The 24,087-nt window shown below is 43.1% G+C and overlaps 1 protein-coding gene across 6 annotated transcripts in view; it reads left to right on the top strand.

The window, feature by feature from the left end:
• rdgA (retinal degeneration A) overlaps window positions 1-24,087 on the top strand; it is a 445,829-nt gene that overhangs the window by 404,462 nt on the left and 17,280 nt on the right. For 5 of the 6 annotated variants that reach the window (XM_075871370.1, XM_075871369.1, XM_075871368.1 and 2 more), the window contains exons 15-27: window positions 147-252; window positions 3,484-3,654; window positions 4,679-4,701; window positions 7,419-7,513; window positions 8,565-8,644; window positions 9,875-9,944; window positions 11,548-11,836; window positions 13,006-13,044; window positions 16,028-16,068; window positions 16,646-16,683; window positions 17,696-17,816; window positions 18,931-18,967; window positions 22,545-22,644. In XM_075871370.1, coding sequence (XP_075727485.1) covers window positions 147-252; window positions 3,484-3,654; window positions 4,679-4,701; window positions 7,419-7,513; window positions 8,565-8,644; window positions 9,875-9,944; window positions 11,548-11,836; window positions 13,006-13,044; window positions 16,028-16,068; window positions 16,646-16,683; window positions 17,696-17,816; window positions 18,931-18,967; window positions 22,545-22,644 — 1,210 coding nt within the window. Of the gene's footprint in view, window positions 1-146; window positions 253-3,483; window positions 3,655-4,678; window positions 4,702-7,418; window positions 7,514-8,564; window positions 8,645-9,874; window positions 9,945-11,547; window positions 11,837-13,005; window positions 13,045-16,027; window positions 16,069-16,645; window positions 16,684-17,695; window positions 17,817-18,930; window positions 18,968-22,544; window positions 22,645-24,087 lie in introns of those variants that run through there. The other variant, XR_012885518.1, reaches the window with a different exon arrangement.

Here is a 24,087-nt window from a genome sequence, read left to right as displayed (position 1 = left end):
ACACTCCACCACAACGTGCTTTGTAAAATCATATTGTGCTTGTTGCAAATTTAATCTCGGATTAAAATTGCTGTCTGCAGATCAGTATTGCCACGCAACCTTATCACATGGCCGTTCCGGCTGTTTCTTTTTTACATTAACTGCAGTTACGGCGGTGGCACAAGACCCTGGGGTAACCCGGGCACAGCATTCGAAATGCCACAGACTGATGACGGCCTCATTGAAGTGATAGGCCTCACGATATACCAAATGGTGAGTTTTATATGTGACAATCTCATGTTTAGTTGTTAGGCCTCTTCAAGCTTTTTTTTTTTTTTCAGCTTGATGCGACATACCAGAATTCGCTCCCTCTAAGTAAACTGCCTGCCATCTTGTGCACTCGCACAGCACTGATTTGCCATTGATCTTTTTTATATGTGATAGCTTATAACAATGCACATCATATGCAAGGACAACATTGTACAGTGCGCACGTGTTGAAAAGCGTCATTTTAAGGCTAAGTACCGTATACACGCATGCAAGGGCCGCACCCGTGTAAGGGCCGCATCCCGTTTTTAAGAAGCACATATTTTAAAAAAATGTTGCGTGTAAGGGCTGCATCCGCACTTTCCTTGACCCATGCGTATTCAAAATGCGTGCACGTGTGTGAGCTACTAGGCGTTAGAGAACGCAATTATCATCATCACCATATACTACGTCATTAGAGTAATTTGTTGGTTTTCTTCATGCTAATATGTTCATGAAGGTGGCTAAAAATTTTAAGTTTTTTCAGTAGTGTTCATACACCTACCAACTAAAGGTTAAAGCGGGATTTTATCTTTAACTTCTGACACTTCTATACAAACGCGCTATCCATATCTGCATTAGCATCACCAACTTTGGTATTTGTGGGTTGTTCGGTCATTGTGCTGTTCAGCCTGCCATGTGCTCGAGTTTTGCGCACTGTTGAAAGACTCTGGGACTCCAGCTAGTTTTCTGTGGGACGTTTACGTTTTGGCACGATGGGCAAGCAGCTGAATAGCTATACAGCTGGCTATAAGTTGAAGGTGATCGAGTTTGCTCTCGGGCACGGGAAACGGGCCGCCGGCAGAAAATTCGACGTTGACGAGAAGTGTGTTCGACGTTGGTGCGCCCAGAAGAAAGCCTTGCAGAACACCAACATCAAAAAGCGCACTTTCCGAGGAAAACAGTACAAGTATCCTGATTTAGAAGAGGAGTTGCTCCGCTAAGTGACTGAGGTGCGGAACGATGGTTTTGCGCTCACTACGGACATGCTGCGCATGAAGACACTAGCCTTGGCACGTGTGAAAAATATACCGCCCGGGGATTTCAAGGCTAGTGCTGGCTGGGTGCGAAGGTTTCTGAAAAGGAAGGGACTCTCCTTTCGGCGAAGGACCACGCTGTGCCAGCGGCTGCCAGAAGACTATGCCGACAAGGTGCTTAGTTTTCACAAGCATGTCATCGGCCTGCGCCATCAGCACAGTTATTTGTTCTCGCAAATAGCGAACGCTGAACAAACTCCTGTGTGGTTTGACTCTCCCGAGAACTACAAAGTTGAAGTCGACGGCAAGAAGAGTGTCGCCGTGCAGACCACCGGCGCTGAGCGCCAACGCTGCACTGTGATGCTTTGTGTGACCGCGGACGGGCGGAAGCTACCCCCATACGTTGTTTTGAAAAGGAAAAGAATTCCCAACGAAGTTTTCCCCAAGGGCATCATAGTTAGAGCCCAAGAGAAGGGATGGATGAACGATGATTTGGGGCTTGACTGGGTGAAAAGTGTTTGGCAGAACAGACCGAGAGCTTTGTTGGCCAAACATTCACTTTTAGTGTTGGATAGTTTCTGCGGCCACCTTACCGATAAAGTGAAGGAGCAGCTGCGCCGTGTCGGCAGACATGGCCGTGATTCCAGGCGGCCTCACAGGAATGTTGCAACCATTGGATGTGAGCGTGAATCGACCATTCAAAGTTGAATTCCGAAGACTCTACACGGAATGGATGGCAACCAGCAACCATGAGCAGATGCCGACCGCACGGCTGAAGAGGGCACCGCTTGCTACTGTTCTCGGTTGGGTATTGTCGGCGTGGAGCTCGGTGTCGACACATATTGTGTCCCGAAGTTTTAAGGTCACTGGGATATCCAACAGCCTGGATGGCACCGAAGATGACTGTTTGTGGAATGATGGTGCTCCACAACACACCATCTCGGACTCCGAGTTAGAGAACTCGTCGAGTGACGACGATTAAGTTTATACGGTACAGTGCAGTCCACTTATAACGATACCACATATAGCGATATATCGGTTATAACGATGGGTCGACTTAACAGTCTCATTTTATGCATTGGGGCTATGGGGAAAAAAACCATATATAACGATATGTTATCCACCGCATATCGGATACAACGATGAAAAGTTTGCCGTGGACGGCATGTTTCATTCAGAATAATCGTAACATTTAGATTGATAAGTTCTTCTGAATCGAACTATGCCGAGACAAGACGAAAAGTTAGCGTAGGCGAGTACGTATCTGCCGCCACTGCAGGACAGCGCCGGCAGCGCGTCCCGGCCGTTCAAAAAGCCGAGGAGAGCATCGCGAGTTGGCGCGACGCGCTACAGATGGCGCCAGCTGTGTCACGTTTTGCGCCTCGCCGCGCGTCGACCGCGGAGAGGCTGAGAGAATATAAAAAAAAATGCGACAAGCAAAGCGCCGCGCTCCGCGGCTCCCCGCCTTCTACAACGGCAAGCCGGCAAGCTACTCGTAGCTTGCCGAACGAAAGCGGGAAAGAGAGAGAAAATAAAAAAAGCGAAAAGCAAAGCGGCGCGGCGGCATGGGGGCGGGGCCTCGTTGGCATTCCGGCTGTGTACCTCTGGCTGTGCTTTCTTCCTCCCACTGCTCCCACCCCGCCGTCGGTCAGTCTCTCTTCCTCAGCGAACCCGTGATGCGTTCTTCGGAGTAAGAAATAAAGTCTTGTTTTTGACATCCTACTATCTACAATATTTATTAATTGGTGAAAATAGCAAAATGAAGCCTGGAGCTACAAAAGGTACGTCCGGCGACGATTTTTTGGCGGCAGTCCAGATATAACGATCACCGGTTATAACGATCATATTTTTAGGTATTCTCGATATCGTTATAAGTGGACTGCACTGTATTGCATTTCTTTCAGTCATCTTCCGCTCATCTCGTATCAGGGTAATTTTTACCCAAGCGCTTGCATCAGAGCCCTAGTTGCATTTAGTGGACAAATTCGTCCAGTCAAACTTCATTTCATGAAAGTTGAATGAAGTTCGTCTTTGAGGAGTTTCTTGAAGCACTATTGCCTGAGTGTGCAGGTCACTGGATCTCGCTTTGCCTGGTACTTCAAGCGTACTTGAAGTCTTAGCAGCAGATTCACTGCGCCATGCGATCTTGCTATCGAATCAGTGAAGTGGTAAGCTCACAGCCTTTACGGAACTGACAGATGGTTCTTTTTTCGCTTCGCAGCCTTTCCTCCAGGCGGGTGGCCACGGCACTTGCCTTTGCCAGTGTCGGAGCGCTCGCGTCGTGACGAGCAAGACCATCCCGGTGCAGGTGGACGGGGAGCCCTGCCGCCTACTGCCTTCGCTCATCGAGCTGCACATGCGCAACAAGGCCTGCATGGTGGCCAAGGCCAAGGTGGGTGCTGTGGCTTTGACCTTGGCTTGGATTTAGACCTCGGCTTTATGGCCCTGTACATTTGGCTCACACTTTGGCACTGTGGGAAGCTGGAATTGTTGTTTTTATTTGCAGTTTAAAAATAACGCATAAAAAAGACAACACTACGGTAATGACAGGGATGTGCGGTGTTTTCTATTTTGTTCCCCCTTTTTTGCACTTTTTCACATCATAACCCTCACCTTGGTCTTGGCTTTGGCTGGAGCTTGTAGGGGTGTTGGCTTAGAAATATGCGTAGGATAGGGAGATGCTGCCATGGATAGATTACGAAAAACGCAGGGCAGTGTTTAACAGAACACGCTGAAAAGGTGTGAAATTTCTCCCTGGCAGCATTTGCACATATTGGAGGGTTTTAACATTGTGCAACACTAATCGTCATCTATCGTGCATGGCTTTGCCCACATTATCACTGCCCAACTGGTACTTCCAAGTCATGAATAATGTATGCTCTATCATTGTGATATGGCATTCTTACTGGAAAAGCAGTGACCACCAGGCTTTCAAGAAAGCACAGTGCCAGCTGACGTGCAATGGAAATATGCCTCAAGGAGTGCAGCTTTGTTTAGAGTGCAAAGTTATCTGCACTCATCTCGATGACTTTCTTCCTCGAGAACGATTGTACCATTCGAGATGCCTTCATCACATGACACTCTGACAATTTCCCTTCTTGAGAACATCCCAGTTGCTCTTTTCTCATTAGGAAATCAGTCAGTGCCATCAGTTACCCTGTGATCGAGGGAAGAGACACTGACAGCACTGTTAATAACGGCATACCTGTATTGCATGTAGTTGTGAGGTCGGCAGAGAAGTGGAATATGGTCGCAAATGTACATTGTATTTGGCAATCAGGAAATTTTCTTATGCCATTCTTGGCCAATGTAGTAGTCTCTTCATGTTGAATGGTCAGTTGCTTTGACTTGTAAGATAAGTGCCTTTTTGAGCCAGTTCTTGATTGCCTTTTTGTCTTTTTTTTGTCACCTTACAGATTCACAACCAAGTGCCAAGCCAGTAAGTCAGTTTTTCCTTGCAATGCTGACAGTTATCGAAAGCTACCTGTCTAACCGTACATTCCGTGTCCAAGTTGGCACTGTCTTATCTCGAGTATTTGTCCAAGAAACAGGAGTGCCACAACGAGGTGTATTGAGCTGCACACTTTTCATAGTTAAAATGAATTCCTTGCACCTGTCTCTCCCACGAAATATTTTTTACAGCATATATGTCGATGATGTGCAGATTGGTTACAAATCGTGCAACATCTCAATGTGCCAACGTCAAGTTCAACTAGGGTTGAACAAGGTATCTCAGTGGGCAAACGAGAATGGTTTTATACTCAACGCGCAAAAGAGCACTTGTGTCTTGTTCAGCCGAAAGAGGGGCCTCCACCCTGACCCCGACATTGACCTGCATGGTCAACCTCTGTCAGTGAAGACCGAGCACAAGTTTCTTGGTCTCATATTAGACACTAAGGTAACCTTCATCCCACACATCAAGTATTTAAGGGACAGGTGCTTAAGAACAATGAACATTTTGAAAGTGTTGTCACGCACTACATGGGGTAGTGACAAGAAATGTTTAATTAACTTATATAAAAGCCTCGTACGCACACGCCTAGATTACAGTGCTATAATCTATCAGTCGGCAACACCATCAGCCTTGAAAATTCTCGACCCTGTCCACCATCTAGGCATTCGCCTCTCTACGGGTGCTTTCCGCACCAGCCCTGTGGAGAGCCTGTACGTGGATTCGAATGAATGGTCGCTCCACCTACAAAGATGTTCCCTGTCCTTTTTGTACTTTTTGAAGGTGAAGGCAGACAAGAAACACCCTTTCCATTTCACAATTAATGATTTGTCTTGTTCTGGCTTGTTCGAGAATTGTCCTTCGTTTAGGCAGCCCTATGCGCTGCGTGTAAGGAGCCTGGCCGAAGAAACAGGTGTGCCTCTTGAACACAGTTTGATGGCTCCTGCAACATATCTGCCACCGTGGCAGTGGCAGCTTATAGACTGTGATGTCTCTTTTGTTGATGTCACAAAGCACGCACCACTTGCACACATACATACATACTTCCTAGAACTACAACATAAATACACATGCCCTGAGTTCTTTACTGATGCGTCAAAGTCAAACACTTCTGTGTCATATGCAGCAATAGGCCAATCCTTTTCCGAGGCCGGCGTTCTTCATCCTAATGCAAGCATTTTCACAGGAGAAGCTTACGCAATACTGGCGGTCGTAAAACACATTAAACAGATAAAATTACAAAAGGCGGTAATATACATAGATTCCCTAAGTGTGGTCAAAGCCCTGATAACTCCTGAAAAACACAAGAACCCCGTGCTGGTGTCACTTTACTCACTTCTGTGCGCACTCTACACATCAAAACAGCATGTCGTTGTCTGCTGGGTTCCAGGGCACCGTGAAATACAAGGGAACGTTTTGGCCGACAATCTGGCTGCTTGCGCCAATGTCACTACTGCCAATGCATCAACACCAGTCCCTGCACTTGACTTAAAACCTTTTATAAAACGAAAGCTCAGGGGGTATTGGCAGAGCATGTGGGATAAACACACAGATAATAAACTCCATGCTATTAAGCCGCAACTAGGTTATTGGCCGCCACTATCAAAATCATGACACACAGAAGTAATACTAACAAGGCTTAGAACAGGACACACACATTTTACACATTCATTTCTTTTGTCTACCGGTGATCCACCATATTGTGAGAGATGTGGAGAACCACTTACAGTTCTCCACATTCTCGTCCAGTGCAATGAGCTAGATGCTCTAAGAAAAAAGCATTTTTTTTACTGCCCTACCCACAGCAACTCCCTCTACACCCTGGGATGCTCATCGGTAGGGATCCGTTTTTTAAACTGCAAACACTTTTCACGTTTTTAAAAGATGTGCAAAGCTTTCACCCGATCTTTCGAGGTCATTCGTAGCACGACCTCTATAGAGTGGTCGTGGCTGCGATGACTACATCTTCATCATGGTTTTATTATCATGACATTTTGCCATCCGCTATCACAATACATATGTCACGCCACTGTCATGATTTTATTACTTCCATGTTTTAACCCGCGTTAGAGCGAGGAGTTTTAAGGCCCCTTTACAGCCACGGACCATATCATTGTTCATATCTGTAGTCAAATGAAATGGCGCTCTTTGGCCATCAATTGGCCCTTGCGCCACTAAAAACTACTCATCATCATCATCAATGTATTGAAAACCATAGGTTTGTGCAGGATTCACCTTCAGGGGGGGGGGGGGGTGGAAGGGCGAAGGTTCTTCGCAGAGTCCCCCTCCGTCAATGTGTGGGACAGGCTTTGTGCACCACTCCCCACCCACCAGGTGACTTGAAGGGGGGTGTCCTCTTTGTGCACGTGCCTATGTTGCGAACAACAGTAACCGTAGCAGCTGTTATTGACAGCCAGTGTTCAGTAACATCGGCCTGCTTGTTTAAGGTTAAGCATGTTCGAGCTTTTGATTAAGTTTGTGGAAAGTAGTGCGCACTGGGCTGCACCAGCAGATAAAGTTCTTTAACTCTTGACTTTGAGAACGAGACACAACCTTTCAGAAATATTGTTTTAGTGGTTACAGACCAAATCCAAATCACTGGGGTTTATAAAACATTTCCTCTTGTATTATAGAAACCTAGTAAACAGTGAGTCATTCAATCACTGGAATGTGTTCCATAATCCTGTCTGCCATCTCTTCGCCAGGTTACCACTGGAAAAGCTTACCATCGCCATCCGAAAGCTGAACATGGCTGATTACGAGAATTATCACTATGACAAGGAGAAGCTACGAAGCCTATGTGAGTTTCGTCACAAGCTGCCATTTTGTATACAGTAGACATTTAGTAAACAGAAATCCATTGAATGGAATTTCTGCTGAAATGGAACAACTGTCTCTGATATGATTAGTTTCATATTTGTATTCGGCAGCCCTGTTTTCCTTTCAGTAAATGGAACTTTTGCCAAATGGAACTTATTTTCCAGGTCCCCTGAAATTCCGTTTATTGAGAGTGTAGTGTATGTATGAAACCCTTGGCACTCCCAATTTCCCTGCAAAGCTATTACATTATCTGTATGTTTTGCCGAGGAATCTGCTCATAGCGGTTAACTTCGTCGGAAAGTAAGATTGTTTGGCAATCAACACTGTTATGCTTAAAGTCCATGGCTCGTGACTCAAGGAGAGCTAGAACTTTGTCGCTTTCATTTCTGGTCATTCGTACTAAAAGCAGTCAAATGCTGCGTGATTTTACATTTTGAGGACAGTAATTAACTTTCACCTGGTTTCATCTCTCCAATCCCTCAAAAACTTCTCTATGTTAGCTATTTGTGATGTCTCTCAAGCTTAGTTCAAAGGTTGTAGCATAAGAGCAGCACAAAATTTCCTGTGCATTGTGGTCTTGAGCTTAACTTGAATTGAACTTTATAAAAAAAATATGATCATAAAAACATGTTATTAGAGACATCTGAGTATTCAGCAGTATGCTAGTATGGATCCATACTAGCATAGTGTGGATGCATACTATGCATATGGATTCATACTATGTTGGTATGGATCTTGCTATCCATGTGTAGTAAAGTGTTATGCTTGTACTGACTCCTAGTGGTTTTTGTACCTGGAGGGAAAAAGGCATGAATATGAGGCAAATAATGGTGGCAGTAAAGAAAGCGCCAATATGAATTGCAAGCTCTCAGGGATTCTATACAATTTAAGTTTGGACGTTAATTAACACCGCTGTCATAATTCTATACTACGAAGATTGTATGGAAGCATCTGAGGAATTGTGCTTTTTCTTTGCACGTACCGCATTGATGACATAATTTAACTCTTGCTTTCTCGGTGCGCGGTGACAGCTATACCGATCGGAACGTTGACTGTGAACCCCGACACCGATCTCGAGAACGTCAGGTTGATGATCAACCAGCTGTGTTCGGTGAGTACATTTTTTTTTTTTTTTCAAGTTTTGCTCGTTGAGGCTGGATGTTGACCAAAAAAAAAGTGACATGCAGAACCTGAAACAGTGCTTTTTCGTGTGCCTGACCTGTGCAAAATGAAAGAGGCTTGAGTTGCAAACTATGGGCTTGATTTGCGAAGGTGTAAACACGAGGATGTAGACACGGTTTTCCTGCTTTTCGTTTTCCAAACTCTTTCCACTCTTAAAGCTCGTTGCCCAACATTAGCAGCAGCAATAGTGGGGACATTGCTATATTAGTTGAGACAGGAGTGATGTTTGGAGAGGCCCGTTGGCAGAATTAGGCACATTTTTCATTCCAAACCTTGCTATACCTTTTCGCACAATTCCTAACTTTTGTTCGCTGTGGTGTTGTAGGGGTCGCGGTGCTTGGCTGCTGACCAGAAGGCTGTGGGTTTAATCACGGCCATGGTGGTTGCATGTTGCATACTGTATTGTTTTATGTTGCAGATCCTATTGGACCGTTCACTAGCCACTGTAGGCTATTGGTCCCAATAATCCCTGTAATTACATATATCTGTTCATGAAAATACAGTTTGTTGATTGATTGATTGGTTGATGTTGATGGAGGCAAAACGCTACAGGCCCGTGTGCTGCTCAGTGTCGGTGCACATTAAAGAACACCTGTTGGACAAAATGTATGGAGCCCTCCACTGCAGCACGCCTCATAATCAAATTATTGTTTTCGCATGTAAAACCCCAGATATTACAGTGAAACTTTACCAATTCTAAAAAAAACAAGGTTCATGATGAATTCACGACCTCTACCCAATCATTAAAATTTAATAACTGCACCAAAATTTACAATGTTGCTCTTCTGGTGTGTGTTGAGCAATATAATCTACGTTAACTGCACACCACCTTGCCAAGTTCCACGCACTGCAGCGAAGGCTAGGGACCATGTCATCCAACCTGCTGTAAGATTTACTGGTTACCTTATGTAGAGGATGAAATGGATGGGCTCATGCATGGCACACTACTAATACGTTTTGTGATTTCGTATCTTGGTGCGAAGACTGTTCAGAACTGTGCGCTCTCGGCGTGCTTCCCCTGGTTCTTCTTTCTGGTTTATTTGCATGGCTTGTAGCTTTCAAAGCACTACATTGAACACGCACTTCACCAAGTTGTCATGGTAAACCTTTGGCAGTGTTCTGAATGCGGTGCATGTCTGCTTCAAACATCTATTTTCAGATGGAAGGTCCAGATGCGCAGAATCTGTCACCTTCCAAGAGGTTCTCACCTGACTGGTGCTTTCTGGACTGTGAGTACCTCTTTGTTTCACGATTGCAATAGAAGTAGCGAAAGAATGAGTATAGATCTCGACCTACCATCACAGGTACCGCCTTAGGAGGATGTTTGATTTACTATGCAGGCCCCACCGCGGTAGTCTAGTGGGTAAGGTACTCGGCTGCTGACCCACAGGTCGCGGGATTAAATCCCAGCTGCATTTCCGATGGAGGCGAAAATGTAGGCCCGTGTACTCAGATTTGGGTGCAGCTTAAAGAACCCCAGGTGGTCGAAATTTTCGGAGCCCTCCTCTACGGCGTCTCTCATTATCATATGGTGGTATTGGGAAGTTAAACCCCACATATTAATTTAGTGTGCACGTGATAACCGTACCAGACACACCGTGTTTGCCACATTGAATGAAAACTATACAGTACAGTTTACTTATAACGATATTCAAGTTCAGAGGAAATACCATTGTTATAACCGATATTTGTTTTAAAGGGAAACTCCGGCACTTTTTCGATGTTCGCTGAATTTAATAAAACTTTGAACATGTGTTCTTGTCGGTGCCGTGGAGATATGTGTCAAATTGTACAACGGTAAGTAAGTCATTCAGTTTTTTAGAAAACTAGTTTTAAAATTTGTAGCTGATTTTGGAATCATACTTGTAAACGCAGGACACCTTGCGTATTTGACGTCAGGGCCTACTCTTTTTTAAAAACGCTGCTTTTCCCAGCAGACGGATGCAGCGCGCACTTTTTTCTACGAGGCGATGACAACACGAGCACAGCTCAGTTTTGTCAGCTGCATACTGTGTGTTAGTCCTCGCTGACGTCAGGTCTTACAATATTGAGCAACGAGGAAATCAATTCGAGGCACATGTCTGATGCTTCACGCGCCGGTGGGTTGCAAGCAAAAAGCGATGCTTCCGCACTCGGATAGCAGCTGCAATCATCGTTGAACTTGTCACTATTAAGTTCAGACGAGCTATCACAGCTTGCCAACTTGCTTTTTGACATCGCCAACTTGCTTTTTGTGCTATGTTTACACTCTGGCCAGCTGTGGAAGAGTGCAGCGGATCTCGTGATGTCATCTGATACCCATTATGGACGATAAAGCAGCTCCCGGTTTCGGTTTTCGTTGTGACTCGTCGTTTATTGCCTATTTAAAATTTTTGACTAATGTCTGGGCAAAATGATCCACCCTAGCTTTTACAGGACTGTCAATACTATTTGAAAAGCATTATCTCAATATCGTCGAAAATGCACCGGAGATCCTCTTTAAGTGGGTTCACAAAACAAAATACGAGATGTCAAAACATTTATTTAGAAATTTTTTGAAAACAGCCTTGGGAGGATGTTTATTTGGCGTGCACATGCCATGATCTACCGGCAACACACGACCCATGGAACGTGCTAATAGAGTCCTGATAAATGGGCATCATTTTTTTTTGTCTTTTGAGCTTCAGTATTAGGAGAATCTGGTGTATATCTCTAAGGAGTATCAAGTAAAATCGAGTTAATTCATGCTAGCTGTAGCTTTTTATGACATGATTTGACATGATTTAAATATCGAAAGAAAGATCTAAACAAATCGCTAAGCGTGTGTCTTCATTTATGTTGCTCGCCACGCAGCCTGTACAGCAGAGAGGTTCTTTCGAATTGACCGAGCTCAGGAGCAGCTACACTACGTCGTCGACATAAGTCAGGACGGCGTGTACATCCTCGACCCGGAGCAGTCGCCAATCGTACCGGAGCCCCCGCTACCGCCACTCTCGTCACCCACGACGGAGGATATAGGTGGCCTGGAAAGTTCGTCCGCATTGAAGGAGAGCGCAGAGAGCTTAGCAGCTGTAGCTGCTGCCACGGTTGCAGCCGCAGCCGCAGCCGAAGCCATAACGAAAGAGCCGGCTCCTACGTGGAGGTGAGCTTGGCAGAGAAAGCAATTCTTGCTATAAGATGGGGCATTCAAATGCGGTCAGAAAAGAGGAGTCGGGACAACACAAATGTAGTTTGCTTTCTTTCCAACCGGAAACAGAGATTTCACATCGCGTGAGCTGTTCTTTGTTTAGCTTATGATTGCAATGTCTCCTGCACCTGATGTCCATGTTTTGTTGGGAAAGCTCTTCACGAGATACCAAGTTGCAACCCGCATGGTAAGACTAATGTGCACTAGTTGGTTGGTAGTGATGATGGACAATCAAAACTCCCGTTTGATGCAGAGTCAGCAAGAGGTTTTGCGCTTGCATTTTAAATGGGTAACATAAATCTTCAGAGAAAACGCGGACATGAATATGCAACAATCAAGTGGTGGTTCGTGGTTGTCATTGTTTTCGACAATCCGCATGTGCCGGAGGAATCGAAAGCATGCAGGATTTCAGTTGTTCTTCAATGTATAGTTGTAGCGCAGTGCTGTACTGCAGCGAAGTCCGCATAAACGGAGGGGTCCGATAAGTTAGTCGACAGCTTTCCACAACGCCATTTTTTTCCTGCGTTCATTATATTCATACCGATGCTGCTGGCCCGTGGACATCGCAATCCAATATTTGCAAATTCAAGTGCATGGAAATTTACATCTGAGGCATGTGCCTTCATTGTCCGTATGTTCGGCTGCCTGTTCGTGATGTTTTATACGCGTGCGGCCCGTGAGAGATGCTGTCTTGGTTCAATTGTCGTACTACTTACAGTGCAGATACTCAAGACTCCGGTGACTTGTGTTATGAGAGGTTCTTACAGAAAATCCACTTATTAAATGTTACCTTTGTTGACATTCCTTGTAGAACACCTTCACATCGCTTCTAGCTGCCATTTTGCCCTAGAGTATTGTTTGTTAAATCAACATACAGTGATGCAGATTATGTTTTTTATTGCTGGCAAAAATCGTTTCCAAGGCCAATCTTGCAACTTCAACGAGTTGCGTAGCAAAAGTTCACAGCGAGGTACAGCAAGTCAACCTCGACTTGCAAGCCACTGTTGTATTTAGTTTTTTTTTTTCTGTATTAATGTATGCTTTCTTTTGGCCATGTCATACTTGACTCATAAAGAAAGTCATGTAAGCGGGTTGTCTAACAAATTCTTCTTTTCTAATTTTAGTGCTCCTTCTTCTAACATGGAGGACAACAAGACGCAAAAGTGAGTACTGTTTACAGTTGCATGAAATCCTTTAGAGAGATTTGCCAATCGATGTATACATCTGAAAGAGTAAGAATCAAATACTGCTTAATAATAGTTTTCGCTCGCAGACAGTCTTGTTGTCCTGCTGCATTCGCAAATGTCCTAAAGGGCCAGTCAACAGGCTCGGACATTTTTTTGCACCCCCCAAACAAGCTCTGCAATTTGTAGAGTAGACCGCAGCAATCGCGCTTTGTGAATATTACAGCGCTGTGCGCCGGGCAGCGTCTTCATTTCAAAAAACATTTCCCGCGCTTTTTCCTATGCCTGACCAATTCTCGTTCCATGTGCAGTGATGCAAAGTTGGCAATCGATGACTTGATGCAGCACATAGCTTCTCGATTGGTCGAAACCTGGTTTCAACAAAAAGTAGTGAAGTCAATGTCAGTTCCTGTTTCCGCCCACAGCTACAGAAGTGCCTCTTTTTCCTTGGCACCGCCGTGATACAGTTTTCGCCACGCAGTCGTCTCGCATACATTCCTCTCTCAATTGCAGCTCAGCATAGCACCTGCACTCACGTGCTTCACCCTTCACATAAGCAACAGGTCGAAAAAGCATTGCCCCGTGGGCAGAGTCACAATGACAGCCTACACCCTCCCCCTCATGTGAGGGGGGAAGGAAGAGAGGCCACGCGGAAATTTAAAACCAGCTGGTACCGATGCTATAAACCCTCTAACTTCCTTAATATAGCACGTATTTCTGAAATTTTGTGGCAGCATGTTTTCGAAGTAAAAGTGCACATTTTTCTTTTTATAATAATTTTTGAACCTTTGGATTGTGTACTGACGTTTTAAAGGCAAACTTTTGGCTTTTTTTCTACCATGCCAAAGTAATGCTGCTTTAACTTGGGTAAGGCGCTCCTGTCATGGCCCTGATAGTAGAAATACTCATCAAATTGACGAAGAGTTTTAAATAAGCAAAAAAAGCGCAACACCGAAGCACGACCAAGCAGTACTGTCTTCGCGTTGCGTAGCAGTTTTCGAAAACCGAATACCGTGCAAGGGATACTGGTCCCACCAGTGCAGGGTATGCAAACTGCGAAAGCAGGGACCAGCAGATGGTAAGGGAAAAGGCGACCCTGTCGCAACAGCTGTACCAACAGCTGTACCATGTCTTCTGACTGACCATGCTACGTGCAAAAGTTTATTGAACCTTGTGCACCTAGCACGGTCCTCGGAGCTTGTACACACGTTCCCAAGCCTCTTGGAGTTTGTGACTGGGTGCAAGCTCCTTGAAGTTTGTGCATGAGTTTCTTGGAGCCTCTGCATGAACGAAGAACTGAAACAGCGAAGCATCAGCCAAGCGACACACGTGATTCTTGCCTTGTTGACAGTACACAATGTTGTGGCACCTCGCTTCGGTCACTTCCGATACTTTGACGTAAATAATGTCATACACATAATGTTGCTAATAATTGTCGGAAGCCAGTTGGGAGAGCTGGGAAATTTCAGAAAATAAATTTGTAAAGAGTCTGCGTATCTCATCATTCTTCAATTTCACACTAATTACGGAAACCTGCAAAAGAACGTACCCAACAAATTTTATGAAGATCTGTTGGCTTCAGAAATGGCTGGAGTTAAATTGAGCACTTTTATGATTGGTTGCCATCAGGCACTTTAGCTTATAAAGTGCTATATGATGCGTTTTGTGTTCTTTTTGTGTAGTGTTGTGTCCTCTTTATGAGCTCACTGGGCCCCACCGTGGTGGTCTAGTGGCTAAGGTACTCGGCTGCTGACCCGCAGGTCGTGGGATCAAATCCTGGCTGTGGCGGCTGCATTTCTGATGGAGGCGGCAATGTTGTAGGCCCGTGTGCTCATATTTGGGCACACGTTAAAAAAAACCACATGTGGTCGAAATTTCCGGAGCCCTCCACTACGGCGTCTCTCATAATCATAAGGTGGTTTTGAGACGTTAAACCCTACATATCAATCAATCAAGCTCACTGGTTTAGCATTACGAATAGTTGAAGTCTTCCTGTTATGTATTAAAGCCAGAACATTTGCGAATATTGGGTTGAGAGCTGTATACTCATTCGGAAAACACTGCTACAATCCTGAAATGGCTGCTTTCAGCAACTGTCAGCAAGAGGGAATGAAAGTTTGTGCTAGCTTCTGCTAGCTTCTAGCTATTATGTAAGTAAAGGCAACACTGCATGGTTGTCCTCGCATGTATATTAAGCGCATCTCAACAGATTGGCGATATGGCTATAATAAGCTGTTTTTCTGCGAAGTTTGGACAAGATGAAGGCAGCAGTACATGCTAAATTTTGTGATTGCGGCTTGAGTAGAATATCTACATTTCTGTATGCTCTTTAGGCGTAAGTGTGCCGATCTCAAGGAAGGCGTCAATCTATATCTATCAATAACACATTCTTTATATTTACTTTTAAAAAAAAACACGTGGTTTAGTGTCTGCGCTACTGCTGCTTGTACACTTAAGGGCCATTTACATCATTAGGCTTAGTGGGAGCAAGTCAGGCCTTACAAGACTGTGCTTGTCATTTATGGTTCTTCCTCTCGTGTTGCTCTCTCGATTACATTAGATCGCATAAAGAAGCTGCTCTATGATCTTTAATAAAATAGACAGGAAGGATGCTTGCTTTAGACTTCGTCGCACCAGTCTCTGTACACTTGGGCCATTACCTTAGTTAGGCCTAATGAGAGTAAGCTAGGCCCAGTAAGAAAATTTTTCTCATTTCCACATCTACTTTTTGAGTAGATGTCTCCTAGGTCTGCTTGTATACTATGAGAAGGCTCCTTCATAAATATCAATCAGATGCTCAGCTCTGAAGGTTCCTATTTTGTACATATTATTTAATGTCTCATTTTTGTATTGCTGTAATTTGAGAGTTTGCTTGCATGTGAGTGCACACATTTAATTAATAATTGTTGGATTTTGCTTGTTGGGCTATCAGTGTGAACATCAGTGGGCATTTTGTTTTCAGAGTTGAGGCTGGAGAACAGTCACAGCCAACTTCATCGCACGGTATGTTTCATGTACAGATATGCCATTCGAAGTCATTCATGCTTTATAAGAAGGATTTGCTTTGCTTTGACTTTTTTCATTTTTCTTACAATGCTTGTTGCCTACGCATTGCTTGTCAAAAGGCTTTAATCAGGATGAATTAAAAAAATCTAGTGTATTTTGTTATGTATAAAATCAAATAAATTGAATTGTGCTTAATGATCTGCATGTTACTGTGGTTGCCCTAATAAATGCTTGTAGTGTGGTGGCATGCTTGCATTGTTATTCATATTGGTAGAAAAAAACAATGTAGAAAACTACATTGAAACAAAAACAAGTATAGGTTTATATTCAATAGTCAAGATTGTAAGAGCTCAATGGCCTAAAGTTCAGTTAATGCTCTGTTATGATTGCTAAGTTACCTTTCACAAATACCTCAGTTAGCTGAGCTTTTGAACTACATCAAACATTGATAACAAAGGCTTCTTGTGTGTTTGGCTTGCCGTTGTGCTTTGCTGTGCTTTTCTGCCTTGTGCCTTTGTGGCTAACCACTCTCAGTTGTGTCTGAATAACACATTAACCCTGTGTCTGCTTACAGAATTAATTGCGGCTGCCAAAACGGGAGATCTCTTAAGGGTACGTTCACTCAGTGCCTCATGCTAGAAGCTGAAAGCGATAGCGCTCTGTGCTCATGTTCAAATTTTACGCTCGAACTTTGGTACACAAAATCTTGAAGGTGTCACAAAATCGTGCGATGTGTTGTACCACATGCACTTGTCACAGGCCATCCACTTGTCTAGCTCGCGCTGCCATTTTTCAGTCTCAAAAAAATTGAAAAAACATGGGCTGATCTCCATGCCATAGGAATTGGTATAACATGAGTGAAGCATATCTTTACTGGTGTAGTTGAGCATTTATTACGCATTGTTTCACCACAAGAGTGAACGAATTATTGCTATAGTAATAAAATGTAATGTCACGCAAAGAGCAGCAAGCAGATAGAAACTTGCAGTGAACTCCTCAAGAAGAAAGGATTCTCAAGGACGAGCAGTTACCAACAACTGCCATACTTCTAAACCTAAAGAGTGCTGCTCAAACACAAAGGATGCAGAAAGCGAGTGCGCACATATACACAAGGCGAGCGCAAAGTACTCTCAAACCTTATTATAACAAAGTTGAATGTTACGCAAATGTAAGCTAGTTTGTAAAAACGATAGACAGGCGCCAACTCCCAGATAATTTTTATTGAAAAAAATGGCTTATTCAGAATCAACGTGTGATAAGTTTTAAGCACGAGTACAAGTCTGTGATTGTCGCCATCTCGTGGCTAAAATTTTGTGCGCTTAGTTTTATTGAGCTCGTGTTTTGGCTCCTCTTTCTTGCAAATCTGAACGTTGCTTAAAAATAAACCTGTGTGATTCTTTGAGCTTCTTGTCTGCCTGCTTTGTATTGTAATTTCTCTTGCAGATATGTTTATAACGTTTTACAAACATTTTTTCTTTCTTTTTCGCACCACTGTAGCCAGTATTTTAGTGACACCTCTTGAAAGATGCTGTTCGTGATTGCCCATGAGGCTGTTAGAGACTCGCGTTTCTTTTCTTTTTTTTTCTTCCTTCTTTCCTCTCGAATTTTCGTCATGGGTTTGCAGCTAAGGCAGCTTTGTGACAGTGGTCACAGCCTGCTGTCAACGGACGACAGCGGGATGACGGCGCTGCACCACGCCGCTCGCTATGGACAGAAGGACGTCGTCAGGTACATTGTCGCCAGCGGTAAGTGGGTTTCATTTGAGGCTAGCATTTGTGAATGCGTGCATGTGTGTCTGTGTGAATGATGTAGGATGGTCCACGAGAGCTGAATATGTTTGTAGTAAATGTGCTTTCGGGAAAGTCGCATAAACTCTTCTTTGCTTCTATCACATCGGGTCCTTCGCTAATGAAGTCCAAATCACCATTTATATATATACACAAAGTCTACTGTCATTACAATAAATCCTTATAATCCGCAAAGGGAGTCCATACTATCCGAAGTCCGTAATATCCTAACTCTGCCAAGGGGGACATGCACCTCTTTGTGTGACGATCATTTCGATTTCGCTTAGCACTGTGGGAAAGGCCAGTTCTGCTGATACGCTGAAATCTCGATATAATGAACCTGGATATAACGAATCATTAGATATAATGATGTGAATGAAAGATAATCTTGAAATAACCAGTGTTAAAACTTTACCTTTCCTATAAATTTTTGGATATAATAAAGTTATTTTCATGTAAGATGCAACTCTGTTATATGTGGTATGAGTGTATTGCCACACCTTTTGCCGCACTACAAAGCTTGCATTGGAATTCTGCATCAATCAACGCTGTTGAGGCTGAAGGAGCTGATTTCGCTAATTCGAAAAGCTTCATCGATATTAAACTTTACAGGGTGCGAGAAGTAAGTTAGAAGAATATTTTAATGCAAAGTGTTGTATCTTACAGTTCACACTTGGTTCTTCATTATTCTGTGATTGAATTATTATGTTAGTGCTTGGAGTGATTTTTGAGGCCTGAAATGCTTTATTTAGGCCTTATATGTGCATATTTTGCATTTCAACCTATCAATATATCGAAACTATTTCACGATGCTTTTAGGGTTCGATATATCCAGTGTTGACTGTACTACGAAATATCTCTTGTGACGCAGTAAATGAAAGACAGTCTTGCGATAGATACGGTGTCAGGAATATACATTTATAATGTATTTATGGATATTAAAAGCTTTTTCGTCCAAGATTCAACTTCGTTATAGTGAGGTTTCAGTATGTGCGGAGTTGCTTCGATTCAGTCACTGTTGATGCCAGCTATCATGTAGGCTATACCAATGCTTTCAATCTTTCTTGTGCAGCACCGCCAACAATTTTGGACATTGCGGACAAAGACAGGCAAGTCTGCACAATTAATTTTTTGTCTTTCTCCTTTTATCGGATGACGTAGCTAAATCTCAATATGACGAACTAACTTAAATATGACAAATTTCATTTTATAGTAAAGTATTTTACCTTTGATAACCTTGTGTCCATGGATCTTCATGTATTTTGAACTTCAGTTTGACAAAGCGTTTTTCTTAATGACTTCAATAAAAGTAGTGCCAGTGCGGCCCCAGAGAAAGACTAAGGAGGTAAAACTTCTCCTGAGGCCAGTGGTACCACGGCTTAGTTGCACATGATTTTTGCAAACACTTCTCCCATAGCCCCTTCCAGACTCGAATTATCATGAACTGTCTGAATATGTGCCTTGTGATATGTTTCTCACGGGAACCAGAAAATAAAACCTATTATGTTCAAGTTGAATTGACCAAAATAGATTTAACAAGAAGGAGGAAGATATACGTACGCCAACAGAAGCTCACTTTTGTTGGGCAGTACTTAAATAGGTGATAAATTTGCATTGCTCCTTCTTCTTTTGAATGTCTGATGGTAAATCCTTCTGATGATATGGTGTTTTGCGTGACTTGCGATCTTTTTGTCGCAAAACTAGGCTTGTGCGAATAGTGAACTTGAGGTTCGAAGAAAATAGTGATTTTGTCCAAATAATTTCGAATCGAATTCGAATAGTATTTATTATATACAAAGCAAAATGCACACATTTATTATGACCTAACTAACCTGCGCAATATTTCTTAAAAATTGAAACAGGGCCTCCATGCAAATGCCATTTTTTTGTTCAAAGTAAGTCGAAAGAACTTTGAGTAGTAGCAGGGTTTGACTTTCAGCAGGATGAGAGCCATAACCCTTAAAATATGAAACATTTTAAAATTTATTATACTTAGAGCATATAATCCAACATAACTGGCTTTTAAGTTTCATAAAATGAATTGATTTAAGAATAATATTTCATTTAAATGTGCCGTGCAACAGTTTTTCAAGTAGCCTTGGAATGAGTTCACTGAAGAAGCTTATGTATTGCCTCATGAATTCACCGCCAGAGATAATTTTAGAATGCGTCCAGTACACGTGGAGCTGCAAATATTTCTCACACGCTGCTAGTGCATTCTCTCTTCTCATCCTGACGAAAGCGCTGGAAGCTAAGCAAGGAGGGATGGCCCGGGGAAAGAAAATACGTCACACGTTCTTGGAGTCATTTCCGAGAGAGAAGAGAGCAATTTTCAGCTGACTTTGAGAATTTATTGTTAATTGCATGCCGCGTGCTGCGATATACCATTTAACTTGCGTGTCCTCTGTACCCTCGACTACTGACCGGCAGCGTTTTTTGACAATGCTCAAAAATTGTGGCAGGGCTCCTTTAAGGGGAGATGCTACTTGAACACACTTTTCCTTTAATATTCACTCTGGAGCAATGAAACTTGAGCTGTTTATGGAACTTTTTATGCTTATTTCAAATATATAATTAGTTTTCTTGCAAGTTACACACTTTTAGCTCTGTCACATGACAAAGTGAAAACCTTTACCTTTCCCCCCCCCTCCCTCTTTTCATCCCTAAAATTCTGTAATTTTTTACCATTCATAGTTCATAATGCTTCAAATAAAGTGTAGAGTTTAAATAACTAATTAGGAAGCACATACAAAATATGTAATACGTGTGAAAAATAATAGACGTAAAAAGTTCATATTTGACCTACCCTAGTAAAAGTATACATACAATTTTTTATTATACAATGAAGTATTGAAATTTAAACTAGATAATTGAATTTGTCATACTTTGGGAAAATTTTTGGCAAAATTTCATGCAGATCCGAGCACTAGAAGCGCTCAAAAAAGGAGGAGCACGGAAAAAATGGCAAAATTTGTGTTTTGAGAAAAACGAGTTTTAAAGTTAAAATTGAGTTAATTTATGAAAGATATTATTAAATCAGTTGAAATTTGCACACCAAAAAGAACAATCCTTCTTGTAGTGGCCACTGCGACTAAAATACGCCAGCACCATGAGTTTGTCCCTCTCGGCATTTTCGAGCCGACTCCTCACAGACATTTAGCTCACAGATAGGGCCATGAAACGCTTGCCAAACTTCCGCTCCATCTGGCAGAGCCTTGTGCCAACAGCAAGCTAGGAAGAAGTTCGACAGGACTGCGAAATCTAAACCAAGTCCAGTGTGATGCCATTTTGCAGACATGTTTGTGCTACATACCGTCGTACATAATGGCAATGTCGTCCCTGCTAAGTTCTCTCACTGCAAGCACTTTCGACCTCTCAAGATTGGCGCTGACGTCATCCATTGCCCCATCACAAACTTTCCGGCTGACGGGTGTGAACGGCTTTGATGCATTGGCTTTTGCAAGCCAACAACTGCCGCAAATCGGACCAGGGGCTCGTAGCCTATTCCTACATAGCGCGCCGCACAACGGTTTTCACTTGCGAGCAATGCTTTTTTTCATTCATAACGGAGAGAATTACACGAAAAAAGCATTGTTTAGCTGCGCTGCTCGACAAGACATGGACCCCGCAAATAGGTTTCACAGCACGTACAGGTGTGCAGCGGCCAATGACGGTCCCCGATTCATACCATGTGATAAGCCAGTCGCGGCGCTCGAAAAACGCGCAGAAGAGTGATTCTTTTTATTATTTCTTGCGCTGCATCACCGAGAGAAACTGTTCTTATTTGAAGAGTGAGGCTCGACTCTTTGACTCATGCGATCGACAATGGCTAGCGGCGACAAGGTGCTCGAAGACTGCACACTTTCGACCTTTTAACAGGCACCTTGGGCTCTTTAGGTGAAATTTTAAAGCATTTTCATTAAGTCTCGACCTGTATTATTTTTTTCATAACAGTAGAGGTACTAATATTATCAAAACAGGCAAAAATAAAAAATCTGTAATTAAAAAAAAAATCGTGTTTTTCGACCTGCATCTCCCCTTAAATTTGAAGGGGGTCTTTGCGGCAGAGCGGATTTCTTTTGGATAGGTTATTTCATGGTTCCGCACTTCTACACTACAGTGAAACCACCTTTACAGGCAATACATTAGTAATAATATGCATATATTCGTTCCTTGCGAATACTTCGAAATTTTCAATTATTTAAATTTGAATGGAAACGAATTCGAATACCTTACTATTCGTTCGAATATTTGCAAAAGTCTATGCAAAACCGATGCTGCTGTGACCTCGGCTGCTCTGCTGTGTACAGATTGTGGCTTGTTGAATTGTGGTTTGAGCTAGTATACTGAATGGTAAACTCGTTATTTCTAGATATATTTGGAAAGATCCACTTTTTGCAATCATCTTTTCTATTTATTCGCAAAAGTTTCATCATAATAAATGCATGCGAATTTTAAAATTTAAGGGACATTGGCTGGGAATAAAAGGAAAAGCGTATCGAGCCAAAAGTGTACTTCGAAGAATCGTATCAATGAGATTCCACTTTATCAATGTTTAACTAGTCGGCTTGACTTTTTTTTTTATTCATGTTAGTTATGTCGCTGGCATTGTATTTCAACTGGGATGGTGGATGACTACTGGTAACCATGTTTTAGTGGGTTCTCACACACAAAATAAATTTCCAGGGGACAGACGGCTCTTCACAAGGCTGCAGCGTACAAGCGGCGAACGATCTGTTGCATGCTCGTAGCAGCCGGAGCATCGCTGTCCAAGGCGGACTGCCAGGTAGTTTGTTATTGTGTTTCCTTCATTGCCAACTTGCCAACTAATCATGTGTCTGCAAGTCCCAAACCAAATGTTGGCCAAACCTTTCACTGTTGGGTGTTTGTGGCCATGATGTACTCCCAGTGTTGTTTTTGTTACGGGAGTATCAACGACACATTGTGAAGTCAAGGTTACAGATAGGGATGGAAAGGGCCTACAACAACCCTTGTTTGCTGCTGATAGCAGCCAGTGATGCTGCAGCAGGGGCGCCAAAAGCAGCAATTGAGTCGTGCTCATCTATTGAACAGGCATTGGTGTGTGCTTCTGAACTTGATGTGCCATACCAGATTGGCCAACACAATACAAGAAAAATGCCTGCAGTTCTGCAGCAGATGGCAGAACAACCCTTGCACCTCTAATCGCATGCACGCCATAGTCACTCAGCTTGAAAGAGTTGAGCACGAGGAGTGCCACGCCCTCCCAGAAAAGGTGGATTAGGCCAGTCTGTACTCATCAGTGTATGTACCAAAGCAGGAAGGGGCGAAAATATGTGCTCCTAGAAAGAATGTACAGATGGCGCAATAAGTAGAATCCCGCGAAACTACGTCAGCATTGCACGGTGAAATGAATTTTTGAAAACACTGTGGGCAACATACAGGTACGTGAATGACCACGATAGGATTACTAGTTCAGTATCGACAGGTTCGCACAGTGCAAATTGAACAAGAACATAGGAGAGAGTACGCAGCACAGGAGCTGGCAACTGTTGCGCTGTGCAAACAAGTCGATACGGGTTCATAAACTACCTCGAGCTGCCATTTTAATGCAATAGCGTTATACAGCTCATTATGCAGAAATGACAGTGTCGCTGTTGGCACCATTGGTTATGAGCGAAAATTTATCGGGACCGTAATAGAAAGATTGCGAAATGCAGTTAAAATAAATAATACAAGTTTTCAGGTCTTGAGTGAAGATCCAACCGAGGCAGTCTATGTGTCAAACAGGTGTTCTACCACAGAGCCACAATGTTTGTTGAAACTGCTTTGAAAAAGATATCACAATATGAATGTCGCCTAGTCGTAACAGTCTCTTTAATACATCATGTATTACATGGCAGAAATGTAGAATCGCTTCAGGCATCAAGAGATCTGAATTGAATGAGTAGGTAACGAAATGACCGAATCGGTCTTGAAACAGTGGGTTTGTTTTCTTACGATAGCATCTATATAGACACTCTCGGCTGAATTTTGCCGCCGAGGTCGATGCCCGTATATGTGTACGTATGTGTGTATATAGCCGTGTACATATACGACCGTGTATGTATATGTATATATATTTGTGAAAATGCAAGAGAGAAAAAAAAATCCAGAAAGAGACCATGGCACACAAAATCGAACTTTGAACCTCTGCGTTGTGAGTGCAAGGTGTTAAACACTGAGCCACCGAGGAGCACATCCTTGAAGT

The sequence above is a fragment of the Rhipicephalus microplus genome, chromosome 8 (genome assembly GCF_043290135.1).
Source record: "Rhipicephalus microplus isolate Deutch F79 chromosome 8, USDA_Rmic, whole genome shotgun sequence".
In the NCBI taxonomy this organism is placed as follows: domain Eukaryota; kingdom Metazoa; phylum Arthropoda; class Arachnida; order Ixodida; family Ixodidae; genus Rhipicephalus; species Rhipicephalus microplus.
This window is presented reverse-complemented; position numbering and strand designations above follow the sequence as displayed.